Here is a 15,938-nt window from a genome sequence, read left to right on the forward strand (position 1 = left end):
GAACGATGCTTACACAAGTTGGATCTTCTAACGAGTAATTGAATTTATTAAAATAATCAGCTTAGGAACGAGTTCAACGTCGTTAGATATCGTTAACAGAGGAAGCGGCTACCAATAAACGTTTCACAGTGCCTATCTCATTTCCATTCCCAATTGCTAACGTAGTACTACATTTATCCGAAATTTACAGAGTGAATTTGCAAAAAAGAAAATGTATGCTTCTTGATTTTTAAAGGAAATCAAATGAAACGAAAATATTAATTAACTCTGGAGTAATGAAAATATTATCAACTGCTAATATTTCGCTGTGCAAATTCAACGGATTCCAATCACTGACATTTTCAAACACGTAAGTGAAGAATCTTGCATCCCGACTATTCTGTTTGACGATTCAGTCAAACTGTTTTCACCATATTCATAAATTTCAAGTAACTAGGATCTGGTAGTACTAATTAACGTTTAGAAATGTTATTGCCATACCTTCGCTAACAAGCTACATTAACACAACGATTGATAACAAGAAAACTCTGTCAGTTAAAATAGTTTTCTTAAATAAAGAATAATATAATTGCTTTTCGAATTAACTCCTTTCCTATGGTCAGTCTACTGAGTGTTCGATGATATCTTACCGCGATTAGATATAAAATTAAATACCGTTATCTTTTTATTATACAATATATCCTCCTCTAGTATTTGGTAAAGGAACAAAAATGGTCTTCCATATGGTGAGAAGGCTCGGAGGATGAATATGGAAGATTTCATTCCCGATCAAGGGGCATAGTAAACAAGTCACTTTCTGTATGAAAGGATAGCGATTGCTACTGGTAAGATTAGTAACCCGATCTCATGAGATCCGTGTATGAGACATGATGTAACAATATGAAGGTACAGAACGGGAATCGGTAATTGTATCTAACCGATAATAATCGCCCGGACAAATTTATCGAGCCTTGTGCAACTGCAAATTAACCTTAGAAAAACTGAAATTACGTGCAATTAAATGTAATAAATTTTATTCGGAGCGTATAAAATTCTCGACACGAAATTTTATGGGATTGTAGCAAAACGGAGACGATAGAATTCGAAAGATCGTGAATTTATTTGGCAATTAATATACTTTGAAAATTGTTAGCTAAGTATTTACTTTCACCTACGAGTTCGTGAAATTTAAGAATAGAATCTCTGCGAGAGAATTCGAATGATTTTAAGATTGCGAATGTTAGAACTTGAAGAATCTTCCTACCTTTCAACATTGTTTATCCATCACTTTCGTTAAAAGTGCATCGATCTGTTTGTAGAAATAGCAAATGCAGGATTTACCTCCTGAGATTTGGAGGGAATGCTAATGAAACCGCTTAGAGATATTTCGTGTCCGTGAAATTAACTCGAAAATTGCAAATCATCGTAACGTGGAATTGCACATATAGTATTCGATATCCTAGATATGCAAATGTGTTCGTCGCGGTATTATTAGTTCGATTTTATTTTTCTGGATGCGTCCAGACCGTGCAATCGGATATTGAAGAGCGATTAGTTTACAAGATAAATAATATTCGAACTGGAATAAGACGATGTTGAAATATAATGAGCAGTTTGAAACAGAAATCCGACTTCGTTTCTACCTTCCAGCGATATTTCTAGAAGATCCCACTTCAACTCTTAAATACCCTTCAATTCTTCAAGTATTACGAAAATGACGGCTTTGTTCTACAATTAATGTACTTTGGACTTTGATATTTTCCAAGTGAACGCCCTGTTATGCAAAACCATAATGATCTAAAGGTTCTCAAGAAACTTGTAATTAAATATAAGTCCATATTTGAAAGTATTGCAACTATAATCTTCATCTGAGAACACGCAATTTGTTCGTCATGTTTATCCAAGTGATCTAACTACAATATCACGATAGAAAATCAACAACACTTACATTTGCATCATCGGTGCACTGGACAGGATGAGCAGGCTGAAGAACGATCGGCTGTAACTTGGGCAAATGATAAGGTCTGATGGTCTGTTTCCAAGGCGAAGCAGTGACACGATTGGCAACGTGTCTCTTGGGTGATTTCCAGACGAAACAACCTTCCTGACACGACAAATCCTCACCGTGATCCGATCTGGTCCTGTTAGGTGAAACTGTACTTCTATTCTGACAGCATTCAATTCTAGAACGAATGACAGGAGCTCTGTCTTGCTCTAAACAACGATCATAAGTTAAATCTTTTCCTAGACGATTATCATCCCTCGTTTGAGGCCGATTCTGATCAGTCTTCATTCGTGATTCCAGAGGTTCCAGTTGTCTATCGTACAAGCTTTTTGAAAAACAAAATTCCTGTTGATGATGAGTTTTCATCGATGAATCACTGACTCGATGATTCTCCGTATGTCCAGCAGGAATATCGCTGATAGCAGATATCACAGGGGTTGATTGATATCTCCTGACGTCCATCCGATTCGTTCCATCTTTCTCATAAGATTGAAGATTCTTTTCTTGTCGGACATTGGTAAACGGTGGAGGAGGAACAGACCAGATCGTACTAGAGAAATATTTTTCAGGTCCATATCTGGATTGAAGAAAGTTCATCGATTCAGGAAGCGGTCTGATTTCTCTTGCGGTTTCCAAGGACTCGATCGGTGGATACGGTTCCTCTTTGCTCGTGGAATCTCCATCTTGATTTCTCCCTGGACGGTACCAGCCGTCGCAGCACGGATACTGATCGCATCGTAGGTACTTCGGGTTGATCTTCACGTCTTTGATGTCTTCCTGCTTGCAATCCGCTTGCGAGCAAGTCATCACGACCGGTACAGGAGGCAGTCTGATGTGCAAAGCCTCGGCAGCATGGAGGAAAGCGTTCAACCGAGGACGAGGCACCGTCGCGCTTCCGGTGTACACAAAACCAAGGATAGCAGCCAGTTCGGGCGCTTCTACCTCGGCTAATATCACTGTGATCGGTTCGCAGTGCGACGACGTTCTACTGTGAGCCAACAGCACTTCCTGAAAGCAGAGAAGAGAAAAAGAAAAAAGAAACAGGTGAGCCAGATTATTCAGCGGTAGTCTTCCCGATAAATTTATGGAAGACGCGAATACACGAATGCATAATTCCTATTGACCAACTTTTAAGGTCGACAGAGACGAGCGAAGCGTGTCGTTCCTTACTGAACGATTTAAATTCCACGACGATCCGTGCCATTTTTGCGTTTCTTGGGAAAAGGTCAGAGTACCTGACGTCAGTCAGATTCTATTCTATTCTTTTAAATTAATTTCTGTTCTTGAAAGCGATGTTACGGAAAAAAAGCGCAATTTACTAATTGTATCAGTTTAAAAATGATCAAATTCCTTGTGGAAAGAAATTGATTCGCGGCCTTTCTCTTTGCCGACTTATCCCTTCATCATGTCAACGTGTTACGTATAAGAAAATCTCCCGGCGGATCGGTAATGAGGGTCATTAGTTTTGTTTAGCGTGCACGTTCGCGGCTATATCTCGATAGAAAATTAGTGTAATAATCACACACCTCCTGGAACGCGTAAAGAGAGTCGTTGATACGGGGTGATTTATCTTCTCAGCTCGTTTCACTGAGAACAGAGGCGTTTCAAACGTCTCGGATAATTCGAACCTATTTGCGCCTGTTAATGGCGTGTACCGTCGGTTTTCCAGGAAATTCTGCTAAACTAGTTTTTCGATTCACTTCCATAACTGATTTGTAAGACCATATCTTTCATTAACGCTTCACTTTTTCTACAATTTCTAATTATACAGAGATTATTGTTAACGCAACAACAATAGAAATTGCGTTAGACCGTCGGCGTATCTCTAATTCGTAGGTAGATCTATCATACAAGGTGAACCATTAATGTAGACTACCTTGAATATTCTCTCGATCATTTGCACTTTGTTGTTCCGACGCGTTACAGTACTTATATGTCTAAAAATTGATCTTTATTCATACCTAAATTCATTCAATATGGATACCTGAATTTTTCTCATTTTTCTTCTCTGTGTGCACGCGTGTAGACACAATGCTATTCTACTTTGCTTATTCGAAATGCGCGATCGTTCGTCTATCCCGAAGATTTACGACGCCAGATAACGTACACGTTCCCAAGTGTTTTACATTGAGAGTAGACGTTGACAGAGCTGCAATCCTGGTGAACCATTTCTGAAGTTGATTCCAACAATCTCGTTACGTTAAAAGGAAACACGTTTGCATGTCACGTCCAGGTGCACTGGAAAAGGTGGTTAACAGGAATATCCTATCGCGTTAAACGAATTCTTCTCGCATACTTTTTCGTTCCAGCTTGTTAAACAAATTCAATGAAATTTTATTTCAACCTAAGGGAATACCTTCGAAAGAAGACATCGTACACGTATGAAGCTATTAAAGTTTTTTTAGAACTCAATGGAAAGCTTGCAATATGGTGGGATTTACACGAACACGTTTCATTCGAGTCTGTTATAAATGTTACTCATTAACAGTTATTCATTACTTCACGATCAAGTTTGTTCAGTTTTCCATCAGTTCGCGTGACGCACGACTTTCCGAGCGATTTCTGATGATTTACACTTTACACGCGACCGTTATCAAACACGATAATAAATCAGAAAAAAGAAAGGACGATCGCCTACGAAGCTTATAGAATTTACGCATGAAACTGTCCCACTTATTAGATTACACGATTTGTTCGTTCTATTTGAGAGGATAGCGTGTAGAAATAGACACTTTTCTCATTAGCCACTTCGTTGCTCTATTTTGCACCTGGCCACGCGATGCAACACGGCGTGCACTTTAATTAGATACCCGTGTCATAAACTTTATCGTTACCTTATCTAAACGGCAACAATGTTTCAATGGACAGTGTAATTCCTAAACACTGATATGATAATCTATGGAAACTTAAACGTCTGATTTTTTAAGATAAAACAGGTAGCTCATTCGTGAAACTTTCATTATACTTTAAATTTAAAATTTACGTGCCACGAGTGTTATTTTGAGTTACTTTAGTGTCGTGATTTTGTCACTTCATATACAGCAATTTACTAGAAAAAAAGAGAGTGATGATTTCTTTAACCACTTGCGACAAGAACATCTTGAAATCAATTTACTTCCTACTCGAGGCGAATTCTAAATAGCTCGGAGCGATGATACACAAGATGATACTTGAAAAGATATACGATTACCACTTAAGATGTCCCGTTCGAATGATGATTTTTGAAGATAAAAAAAATCAGGTGCTAGTAAGTGGAGATGTTGAGGACGTCTCGAGTTCGATTCGATTGCTTGCAAATACAAGATTATCACTCGAAATCAAGGAGTCGTTAATAAAGTGATCATCAGGATACCTGCGTACGTATTGTCGGTAACTTCTGATGTTTGACCACCTTGTAGCGATGATATAAGCGTAAACATATTAACATTTTGCCGTTCAGAATTGGAAAATAAAATTTTTCAATCCGCTAAAAAAATGATAAACCAAGAGGAATGACGACTTACGAAGATTCCTGTCCGAGATTTCCATTTTATTGCTGGTTATTAGTGAAATGATCCGACCGATCGTATGGGATCACGGCGACAGATTTTAAAGGAATTAAACTACACATATAAATTAAACATTATATTTTCAGTCGGAAGAAATTGACCTAAAACGTCGGTTTTTAATATTTTTCTTATGTAGGACAACATTCTGCGACATTAACATATTTCTCAATCGATTAGAATTTCGCGTAAAGTGGCTAATGTTGCAATAAAATATCCAGAATTCTGTCTACCTATCAAAATTTAATCCGCACTGAAAGATCGGATCCTCTTTGGATTTTATTTATCAGTTAACCGAGATGTTATTAATCCTCCTGGCGGCTGTACAGAAATTTAATTGGAGGAAATAGAAAACTGCAAGAAAACTGGGATCTAACTAATCTTCATTTTTAGAGCGCAACTATTCACGTCGCGTTGAAAGTTGCAACTTAAATTCTTAAAAACAATTAACAATAGATATTAGAATTGATTTGATTCGCGTGGGTTTATCTACATTTAACGTGTTCAATTTGTTAATAGTGAAACCGTAAAAAGCATCGTATCAATTTCTGTTAATTCTATCAGACTTTTATAGCCCATCTGACCCAACAAAATGGTTTTTAATTTAATAGTAATAAAAACGAAGCCACTCTCGTGCGTTTCCTGAAAATTATCATTTTCGATCATCGGAATTGATCATTACCATTTCACGAATGTTCCATTTCGTTGAATCATTCATTCAGAACACACATTCTGCCGGCCGAATTTTATCAACCTAACACGTGTCCAACAAATTGTTATCTATTTCTAACGGTGAATAAAACGCACGCAATTAGGTTCGAAAGATTTCAAATATTATCTAAAAGGCCTTTTCCACGCTTCGGCATTGCTTAAAATGTGTGAACGTTCCATGATTTTAATGGATACTGTGTAATCAAGAAAAATAAATAAAAATACCTACGCGATTACATGGTCGGATACGCGTCCATGACGCCTCGTCCTTCGACAATAAAAAGAAAAAAAGATAGCGGAAATTGATTCGTGTATGCAAAATCAATTTTTACGATTCTGATCGTTTATTAAAAAATACGTTAATTGTTTTTCCTTCGAATTAATTACAAGCATCAATTTTACGGTGTAAAAGATTCAATAAAATTTGCAGATTTATAAACGATAAGTATCGAGAAGAAAAGCTAAACGGTAAGTTAAACAGCGATTTCAACGCGCGTATAAGAAACGAATTAAGAGGCGTACACACTGAATTTGTGCGTACAATAGGTGAGATTTAAGATACGCAATAATTGTTGATTGTAATACTCAGAGTTTATCCGACACGTTCAAAAAAGAAATATACCCCGTATAACACGCACCATTATTATTTTCCAAGCAAAAAGGAAAAAACACACGTGTCTGCATGTAGTTAAGCGGCTTATGACAATGGCTTCGTTAAAGAAGCTTTGCAAGAGACACGGTGTACTATCCTTGGGAATATAGCGAATCAACTGCCATATAAAATAGCTGCGTGCAAGTATTTTAATGGTCAGTATGCCGCTATCAGGAAGATCAAAACGCGCCGTTTAGCATGCATCAACTCGTATAACGCATACAGTGCGTCCTACGTGCTAGATACGTCTGGTACCCTTTATGAGAGACCAAAACGATAAATGAAATCATTAGGGTGCACCGACCTCTATATCACCGACGAATTATCAAGAAGATTCATACACGAGCGGGGTGTACAATATCAAGATTTTTCTTATCTAATGAATCTTTCCTTAACGGGATGTTTCTATTTGGAAGAGCCATTTTTAGACAATTGTTACGAGAAAGCACAGAGGGATTGTTAGAGTATTCTGGTTTCCTTTTTTTTAATTATTCACCTAGACAAAAACAAGTTCTTTCTCATTTGGAGTTCTTTAACTACAAATGACATTGAACCATGCCGTAGAGAGATGTGCAAAAAAATGGAATGTAAAATGAAATGTTTAATTATCTAAAGTTTGTCATCAACGTAATGCACAACGTAATAGGACAACAGTAGCGATCAAACGAGCGACGAAAATGGTAATAGAGGAAAACCTACATAGACCTTAAATAGTATTCATTATCGACTGGTTAAACGTGAAAGACGAAATCGGGTTATATCTCGATAACGACATTTGTTGTCGGAATTTACTATGAACAACGGGTGGAAAATGTTAAATAAAAAAGAGAAGTTGTATACGCGCTTAGCATGAAACCTTTCACAAACGGATTTGCAAGGTGTAATTTTTAAGGCACGTTCCCAGCGTTTAACGGCTAGCAATCGAACTGAAAACGATTACCAGAAAATTGCGGCTCGCTGAGAAAGAAAACGTGTTACACAGACGGAGGTTGAAATTATGCAACCGGTATAAAGAGATTAGAGGTCGATGAAATAGGTACGACCCGAGAAGAGAAAAAAGGAATTTAATAATGATTTAATAATGAAAAAGTATGTTATTGTTTAGTGCTACGATATCTTATTTACTTGACTTATTCTTTTCAATCTTGTCAAATGGTAGAAAATAAATTAAATTAGGAAGTTCACTGCAATTTTCTGAGTAATTGTGTAATTATCATCTTATATTATCATATTTTGATGCTCGATCATTAGATCATCAACATCATCCATCAATCATGTACAAACGTACTATTTATAATGTGTGAAAAAACAAGTATGTTTCAAGATAGTTATAGCACCTGTTTAACGTTTGATTAATAAGCGGTACGATTCGATGAAATACGCGGAGTTACCGCTAATGATGTTTAAATATCAGTTTAATTAATTAGTTTTCGTGCATGATAAACGTGTACAGGAGTCAACCGGCATTCAATTTTAATTAATGACCGCCTAGTTAAATACAGTGTTTTTAATTTCTTGATATCTTGATCGGTTCCCGGAAGAAATTACACATCTCTGTGATTATTGCTACTCTATAATTCAAATGAAAGTTAACTATATCCTAGAAAACGGAAACATAGTTGCAGTTTGTTTCAATTCGAAAATGGAAACACCAACTAGAGTTTACTTTACGCAACAAAGTGTCTCGTAAATGGTGATCCACGAATAATAATACTAAACAAAGGAAACTTTCTCGAAAGAAATCGAAAGAAATTCATTCGAATTCGCTTTCACTCTGCCTATATCTAATTCCAAACGGAATGAAAATATTATGCGTTGCAAATTGCAAAATAAAAACAAAGACACTTACTTGTAAATAAGGGCTGGCAGCAGAGAGAACCAGACGATGAGCTAGAAATCTTTGACCACCAGGACAACAGAGAGCAACATCAGCGAATCTTTGGGACAACATAGCTTCCTTGAGGAACTCCCCAACATCCGGTGTCCTCCCAGATACCCGTATCACCTCTCCCATCATGCTCCAATTTGTATACAATTAACGCACTATTCACAATTACTTTTCACAGAGAAAAGAGAATAACAGAATCCTTTCGAACGGTTCAGCACAAATGTTTACCACTGTCCGTGTCCATAATACTTTCGTACGCGTTGCACTTGGTCACACTGATTTCCATAACGTGTCGCTGTCTCTCCGTGTGTTTGCTTATAAATAGATATTAATTATCTGTGAAACAATTCCAGTACCGATGTCCGATATATCCGGCGCTATAACAGAAAAAAAGAATGAAGCGGTCAGATAAGAATTCCAATGATACAAAAACTTTGTACAAAGAATATTTTATCATTTTAGAGATGTTTAACCATTAGGTATTTCGTTCAAGTAGTCGTCATTTTTAAATGATTAAATTAAATTAACCCTTTCGTTGGATTATAACGGCCCTGATTGAGTTGAACAGAAACAGCCTGACAAATTCGAGAAGCTAAATAGGATTGTTATGTTTATTAATACAAAAAAGGATAGCCAGCGATTTTATTACGATTTACTGAAGCAGCGGTTTGCAGCCGATTGGTGCGGCTATTGCCATTGTACTGTGAAATTACTTTGTGGCCAAGTAATTGATACTGTACAAGATAACACCCGATCGAAACAAGCATCACGTAAAACGTTCTGTCATACGCATGGTTGAACAGAGTTATTCCTGTTTGATCAAGCATTTTAATAAACTCTCCCAACTAGCATTTAAAAATGTACCTCAATCATACAATCCGTGCTATGTTACAAATAATATAAATACTTGGACTATTACGAAATTGGCTCCAATTTTCCTATAGATTTGCTTTCGCACAGCGAGATCATTAATATCGAAACCGATAAAATAATCTAGCAATTTCGAAATTATTTCATCGATAGATTCTTTCATGATAACAAAGATTTCACTGGTGATATAATAAGGATTTATCGTCCGTATAACGAGTCGTTCATCACCCGATTGCTCACAGCTTTCGTGGAAAGAAACCGATTTACCTTTCCATTGATCTAGAGTCAAGATTCGTCGGTTCAATGATTCTAGTTTTCAACATTGTATATTCCATTATCATCGCCGGAGTGATTTAGAAAAGACGGAACCTTGTAACCTTGATATTTCTGATTAATTATTATCTCGATATCAACGTTTCGAACGGCATCTTTCGAAAGCGGAACTAATACTATTTAACAGCGTGGAATTGAAACAATGTGCCGATACAGTTTGTAGAACGCAAATTAAAATGCGAAAGAGCAACGAACGTGAACGAATCTTTACGTGTTTTAGAATAATTTTATCCGTATACATTGCACGTAATTAACATTTAATCGAACGGAATACCATCAGAAAATATAACCAATGATTAACAGCGATTCGCTGACGACTAAAAAAGGATTCCTCTCGATCTTGACATGCGTATAGCTTCGAGCCAATGTCAATGTTGAACAGTGTTCGCACTTTCGAACAGTGTCCAATTCCGAATAAATTGAGTATCGTTTTAAAAGTCGATGCTATAATACCAGAGAAACGGATGATCAGCCAGGAATATAATCATGTTAATCGCTATCCCACGTATAACATTCGACGATTTTAAAAAATATTGGCAGCTCCCCTATCAAAATAACGGCTCGTCTTCCGTCCGTTAGACACGATAGAATAATTTTTGATAAATTTATCGGTGCTTTCATGTTTTACCTCGATGCGAAAATCACCTTGGATTAGGGTCGTAACCGACGCTGCATCCTATTAGCGACTCAGCTAACTTCCTCGGCTTTACTAACAGAACCCGTGAACCCCTATTTACGGCAATGGCGCGAAAGTCAAATTTCAATTATTGCGATTGTCGATAAAAATGTTTGAATTATCAGCCGATACGCGTAGGTATCGTTCGATGCGTACTTACGATACACTCGGTTATTACAACATCGTTGCAAAAATAAACCTAGATACTGGATTAAACTTGTAAATCTTCCACACGCCTCAAACAGCCTTTTTTTTCTTCTTTTCTTGTTACACTTTTTTCTTTCTCAACGTTGTTAATAACACGATCATTCAAAATCCTCTGAAACATTTTCCACAATTTTTTTTTTTTTAATGTTACGTAAGGTTTTTTTTAAACACCATCAATATACATACGTTTCATGCACTTCGTAGCAATGTAAAGGAACACTACACGTTATCTAATGCTACATTTTACGAGCCACTTCGCTAAACTATTTGATATCTTCACACAAATATTTGACTTCGACAGACATTTAAAAGTACATATTTCATTCTTCACGCGCATCTCCGGTAGATGTTATATAGAATAATCTAGAGGCGATTTATGCAAGATGTCAACATAAAGTGTTCAAGTTAACGAACAAACCGTCTCGAACACGAATTATACAAGATTATTAAAGAATTTTTGATCATTCTTAATCACGAGGTACATCACTCATCTGCGGAACGTTCACTTTCTTTCGTCTCGACGTAAATGTCATATTTTTTTCGTCCGCTCTAACCTCTTTACATCGAACTCTCGTTCTCGTTCGATAATCGCAAATTAGGTGATTGCAACGTCATCTGTCATAGCCCGATTTATCATGTTCATTATCTTCTTATCACCCATTGTAAAAGTCATAATTAGATTGCATGAAATTTCAACGAAATACCTAATGGTGTCCATCAATGATATCGCTCGCTAGATAAAAATCTATTTCGAAAGAAATAAGAATGTAAACAATGAGAGAAGATCATGTATCGAAGGAGACAGAGATAGATAGGTCGAACTAACCGTTAAAAACGCGTGTCTCGATCGATTCGATAATATTATCCGGCATCGTAAGTGACGTATAGCAATGTAACGAGAACTCGGCTGAGAACTCGCGGAATTTCGTGGATCACGATGCTTACGAGGTACCCGTCGCTGAACAACTCAGCAGGGCGACTGCCACCTGAAATGCTCAGGTGAGCAGAGACCACCTCTGCTCCTTGCAGTCTCTCAACGGAGAGAGAACTCGAAACAACTCCTCCCATATTGGTGCTATGCTCCCTCCTTAAGGTTACGTTTCCCATCCTGACGTACGATTCACCCGGCCGCCACTTGCTCGATCAAATAATAAACCAATTAGAAAAAATGCCGCCATTTATATTCAAACACTTCCGCCAACGATACGTTACTTAATAACACAAATATTTCGAACAATACACAACTTTCTCTATCAATCTTGTTCACAATAAAGGACACTAACCTTCGAATATTTCAAGTTCAGGATTTCAATCACGCACGGCGACAAACGCGCGGTAAACAGGGGTTAAGATACGATATATCACGATGAGCGACAGCGGTACAGATGTCGCTATTTTTAAATAATTATTTAGAGGCCACCTAGCGTTTGAAAATGGAACACCGGTCCTGGAACCATTAGCGGAAGTGGATAGGGACCGCGCGAACCGGAAGATCTTATGTTGAATTCTATTTTCAATATTACCGAATCATATGTTAATTTTTAGCGACTGTATGTATGTTCAACTTTCAGCGAATCGTTAAATTTGCATCGATTAAGTTTATGATGCTCACCTCTAAACGAGAAATGCATAGGAAGACTGATCTGGAGTGAAAGTGACATGCTTCGCTTTCAGGTTCCTGATAATCAAGAATTGGACGACAAATTGTTTGAAAAGGAATCGATAAATTTGTAACCATCTAATCGCATGAAAAATCGTAATTTAATGAAATCGGTTCAAAAATACTCGTTTTCGCATCATAAACGTAGAAGAAATTAGCGGCTAATTAGCAAAATATGCCGTGAAATGTATCAAAGCAGAAAGTTTTTAATTGTTATAACGCTCCACTTTGTAAAATGTGATAATTCCAATGTAAATCATACAGAAGGTTTGTGGGCCACATTTGACTGGTTCTGGCACGTGGTCGATGCTAAATCCATTAACACCAAGCCAGAACGTTTTCTAGATTGATTATCAAGTAAACACTACGTGGTGTCGGTTCCCGTTTTACCAACATATCAGTCTTGCAGATTGGTGTTCACATCAATCTGTCAAAATTCTGATGTACCCACGTTTTCTCATACTGTTATTCCGATTAGAATTCACGACAATTTTAATTATTAATGCAACACGAGATATTTACGTTGCAATTTGTCAGTGATTTTCTTTGATTTATTGCCTTTTTTTTTGTAGGTTACCGATGTTAAGGCTAAATTCACATTTCTCGCTAAATTGGACACAGAAAATACAGCATTCATATTCTCGTATGGATTTCCTCTCCTTATCGATCCCGAAGATGTAGACAACACGTTACTGTCCATGATTATGGAATACATTTTTCTAATTACTGTTTATCATTCTGACAAATCATCTATTCTTGGCGTTCATTTGTTTAATTTAATCATTTCTTTAACGGTTCGTCGTGTTTCGTTTCCGAGTAGAGATCGTTGTTAATTTATTAAAACTTGGACAACAGAATTTGGTAAATTTGAACCTGAATCTAAAATTGTTGAATTTGCAATCATGTCTTCAGCTATGGAATTAAAGGTGAAAACGTGGTCAGCCGCGGTTTCTGGTAAAGTTCCAGACAATATCGTGTCTTCACAATTCTCCTCGCATAAAGTATTTATACCCTCTTATGAAAGGTATGTTATAAACTTTCATACGAATTTATTTATTTCCGGTAAAATTAAACAAATGTTGCAGAGAGAAACGTCCTTGCATAGAACAGCTCTTGACTAATGAATATCAACGTATGTGGTGGCAGGAGAAACAAGCATGGGATAAAAGATTTACAACGCCTACCAAAAAGGCAACTATGAAATTATTGCAACATAAAGTAAGAGACGCGTTCGTCATTATTTTCATTTTTGAGTAAAGAAATAAAATTCAACTGACTACCTCTGTTAATTAATAGATAATTAAAATGAAACCAACAATAGCAACTATAGAGAAAACAACAACACCTATAGAGAAACCCACATCTGTACTAAAATCAAAAACAATAAAAAAGCTAAAGAAGAAGAAAGAAGCAACAGCTGTAAAAACAGGCGAAAAAGAAAAAGATGCTCTTAAACAAGAAAAAGAAACTCAGCAAAAGGATGAAAAATATTGCAAACAAAACAAGGAAATAATGGAAAAATAATACGAAAATTAACAAAAGGAACCTATTTACAGTAAGATTGTAATTCCAATATTGCCACGTCTAATGCTTCTGTTTTGTAACTTGCCTTAAAATTATCTGAACATTTTTATTTATAAAAATTTAATAAACTCAACTATTACTAATATGTCTTATTGTTAGTAGAACTGTACAGGAACTAGTTACATAATTAAAAATGTAAGTGCGTGCAATCAACGATGGTTTGTGTGTAACAAGCACAGATGGCGCTTCGTACCGGAAGTGCTTGCAAGAAGCGTTGCACAGAGAGATACGGAAAAATAATTTCACCTTTCTATCTGTCTACTCCCTCTTATAAGAAATGAATATGCTTCGATACGATGGCTTATCAATTAATTAATGCTTCCAAATCATTTATACACAGAGGTATAAACGTGGTCGCATTAAAAACTGGCATTAATGATGATGATCGACAATAATTTGCAATTGAATCGCACGATTGTACGTTACCGAATGTTTATATAATTTTGGGATGTTTGTTGTCAATTCTACAGGCTTTCTAATATTATTACTCACCGGTCTGTTGTAGTGTGATAAAATTACGTGTGGTGAACACTACATATGATTGCAGTTTGTCGAAAGACGAAAGTGGAAAATGCTGATGCAACTTTCAGCAATAGTTGAGTTTGATTTCCCACATGTGGAATGAATTTTTAAAAGGGAAAAGAATGTCGTCACGTGTTTTGCACGCTTATTCAATGTTCCATAACAATCGTAATTGTATTGTATATTCATCTTTGTAACGAACAATTGGTTCATTTCAGTTCCTTTTGTTATGTATTTTGGAATATATATTCTCTTTTTTTCAAAATAACAATTTAAGAATTTGATTGTATTATCCTTTCATATTTTTTGTCCTCTTTTATTTGGCAAATTTTGGAAGGAAAGGACCAGAACTCGTCCAAGGTGAACTAGATAGCTTTATGTCTATCAATTAAATATCTGATATTTAATCTATAAAACAAAATGAAACAATCAATGTTGTTACATCATAATTGTAAAAAATAGTGTAAAAACTATTGCTTAATGGTAGCATTTTATTGTATACTTCCATAAAACAAAATGCGTTTGATTCGTTTAAGTTTTTAAAAGAGAATATACATTTATAGTAAGGGAAGCAACAAAGCTATTAATCGTCGATTAAGAGATAACCGATTCTAGTTTACAACTCTATTTAAATGTTACGAATCTATCTTTAGCCATGTTACGGTATGAAAAAGTCTACAACTACGTACAAGTTCATTTGATATCTTTCGAATATAATATTACATTCGTGCTAGCCCATATTCCATTTCTACTATTTCGTTGCAAAACTACCTAGGTGTTTCGTTACGTTACCCTGTCGCATTAAATAACACCTATCGACAATTATTTCCTATAAATTCTTTTCAGTAGTGAATGACATGGAAATCGAAGTAAGCAACCCATATATTGCTTTATAAATTGACCTATTTTTTAGTAATCAAACTATTTTGTATTCGTCAATACGATTTATTTTTTGACGCAACGTCTTTAATAATGAACTTAAATATTCGAACTATTGTGGTCATCCAAAGAACTATAATAGGGAATGAGTTATGAATCCAAAAATAATACTTACATTGATGTAATAATAAGTATTTGTATTGGAAGCGCGGAAGTTCTACTTCATATATAAAAAAGAAGAATTAATTTCCTCTCACATTTACATACCTTTGATTACAGTAGTAACGACACTATAGAACAGGAGTCTACGAGATAGTGGTGCCGCCTAACAGCAGAAAGTAACATAACTCATCGACTCCATTTTAACTTATCGAACCTAGTTTGTTCGTTACGTCTGACGCGTTAAAATACTCGACGGAATAGCTGT

General features: G+C 36.1%; 2 protein-coding genes across 8 annotated transcripts in view; one reads left to right on the plus strand and one right to left on the minus strand.

Annotated features, from left to right (window-relative positions):
• LOC117606322 (uncharacterized) overlaps positions 1 to 15,898 on the minus strand; it is a 29,157-nt gene extending 13,259 nt beyond the window's left edge. The window contains exons 1-6 of one of the 7 annotated variants that reach the window (XM_034328657.2): positions 11,693 to 12,981; positions 11,053 to 11,611; positions 10,820 to 10,978; positions 10,612 to 10,712; positions 8,742 to 9,157; positions 1,928 to 2,992 (exon numbers count right to left, since the gene is read on the minus strand). In XM_034328657.2, coding sequence (XP_034184548.2) covers positions 1,928 to 2,992; positions 8,742 to 8,909 — 1,233 coding nt within the window. In that variant the 5' untranslated portion in view covers positions 8,910 to 9,157; positions 10,612 to 10,712; positions 10,820 to 10,978; positions 11,053 to 11,611; positions 11,693 to 12,981. Of the gene's footprint in view, positions 1 to 1,927; positions 2,993 to 8,741; positions 9,158 to 9,429; positions 9,475 to 10,611; positions 10,713 to 10,819; positions 11,612 to 11,692; positions 12,982 to 15,778 lie in introns of those variants that run through there. The other 6 variants (XM_034328656.2, XM_034328654.2, XM_076693200.1 and 3 more) reach the window with 6 other exon arrangements.
• Positions 13,291 to 14,282, plus strand: LOC117606325 (uncharacterized). Its single transcript, XM_034328668.2, has 3 exons — positions 13,291 to 13,550; positions 13,612 to 13,744; positions 13,823 to 14,282. The coding sequence occupies exons 1-3, from the start codon at positions 13,429 to 13,431 to the stop codon at positions 14,048 to 14,050; spliced, it is 483 nt and encodes a 160-aa protein (XP_034184559.1). The 5' UTR covers positions 13,291 to 13,428; the 3' UTR covers positions 14,051 to 14,282.
• Positions 15,899 to 15,938: the final 40 nt, after the last annotated feature.

This window comes from Osmia lignaria, chromosome 1 (assembly GCF_051020975.1).
Source record: "Osmia lignaria lignaria isolate PbOS001 chromosome 1, iyOsmLign1, whole genome shotgun sequence".
In the NCBI taxonomy this organism is placed as follows: Eukaryota; Metazoa; Arthropoda; class Insecta; order Hymenoptera; family Megachilidae; genus Osmia; species Osmia lignaria.

Bases quoted from the DNA above. Each gene is read 5' to 3' on its own strand.
- LOC117606325 (XM_034328668.2), top strand. From the start codon at position 13,429: ATGTCTTCAGCTATGGAATTAAAGGTGAAAACGTGGTCAGCCGCGGTT. The intron at 13,551-13,611 runs GTATGTTATAAA...CAAATGTTGCAG, and splicing joins TTTATACCCTCTTATGAAAG to AGAGAAACGTCCTTGCATAG. The intron at 13,745-13,822 runs GTAAGAGACGCG...GTTAATTAATAG, and splicing joins TGAAATTATTGCAACATAAA to ATAATTAAAATGAAACCAAC.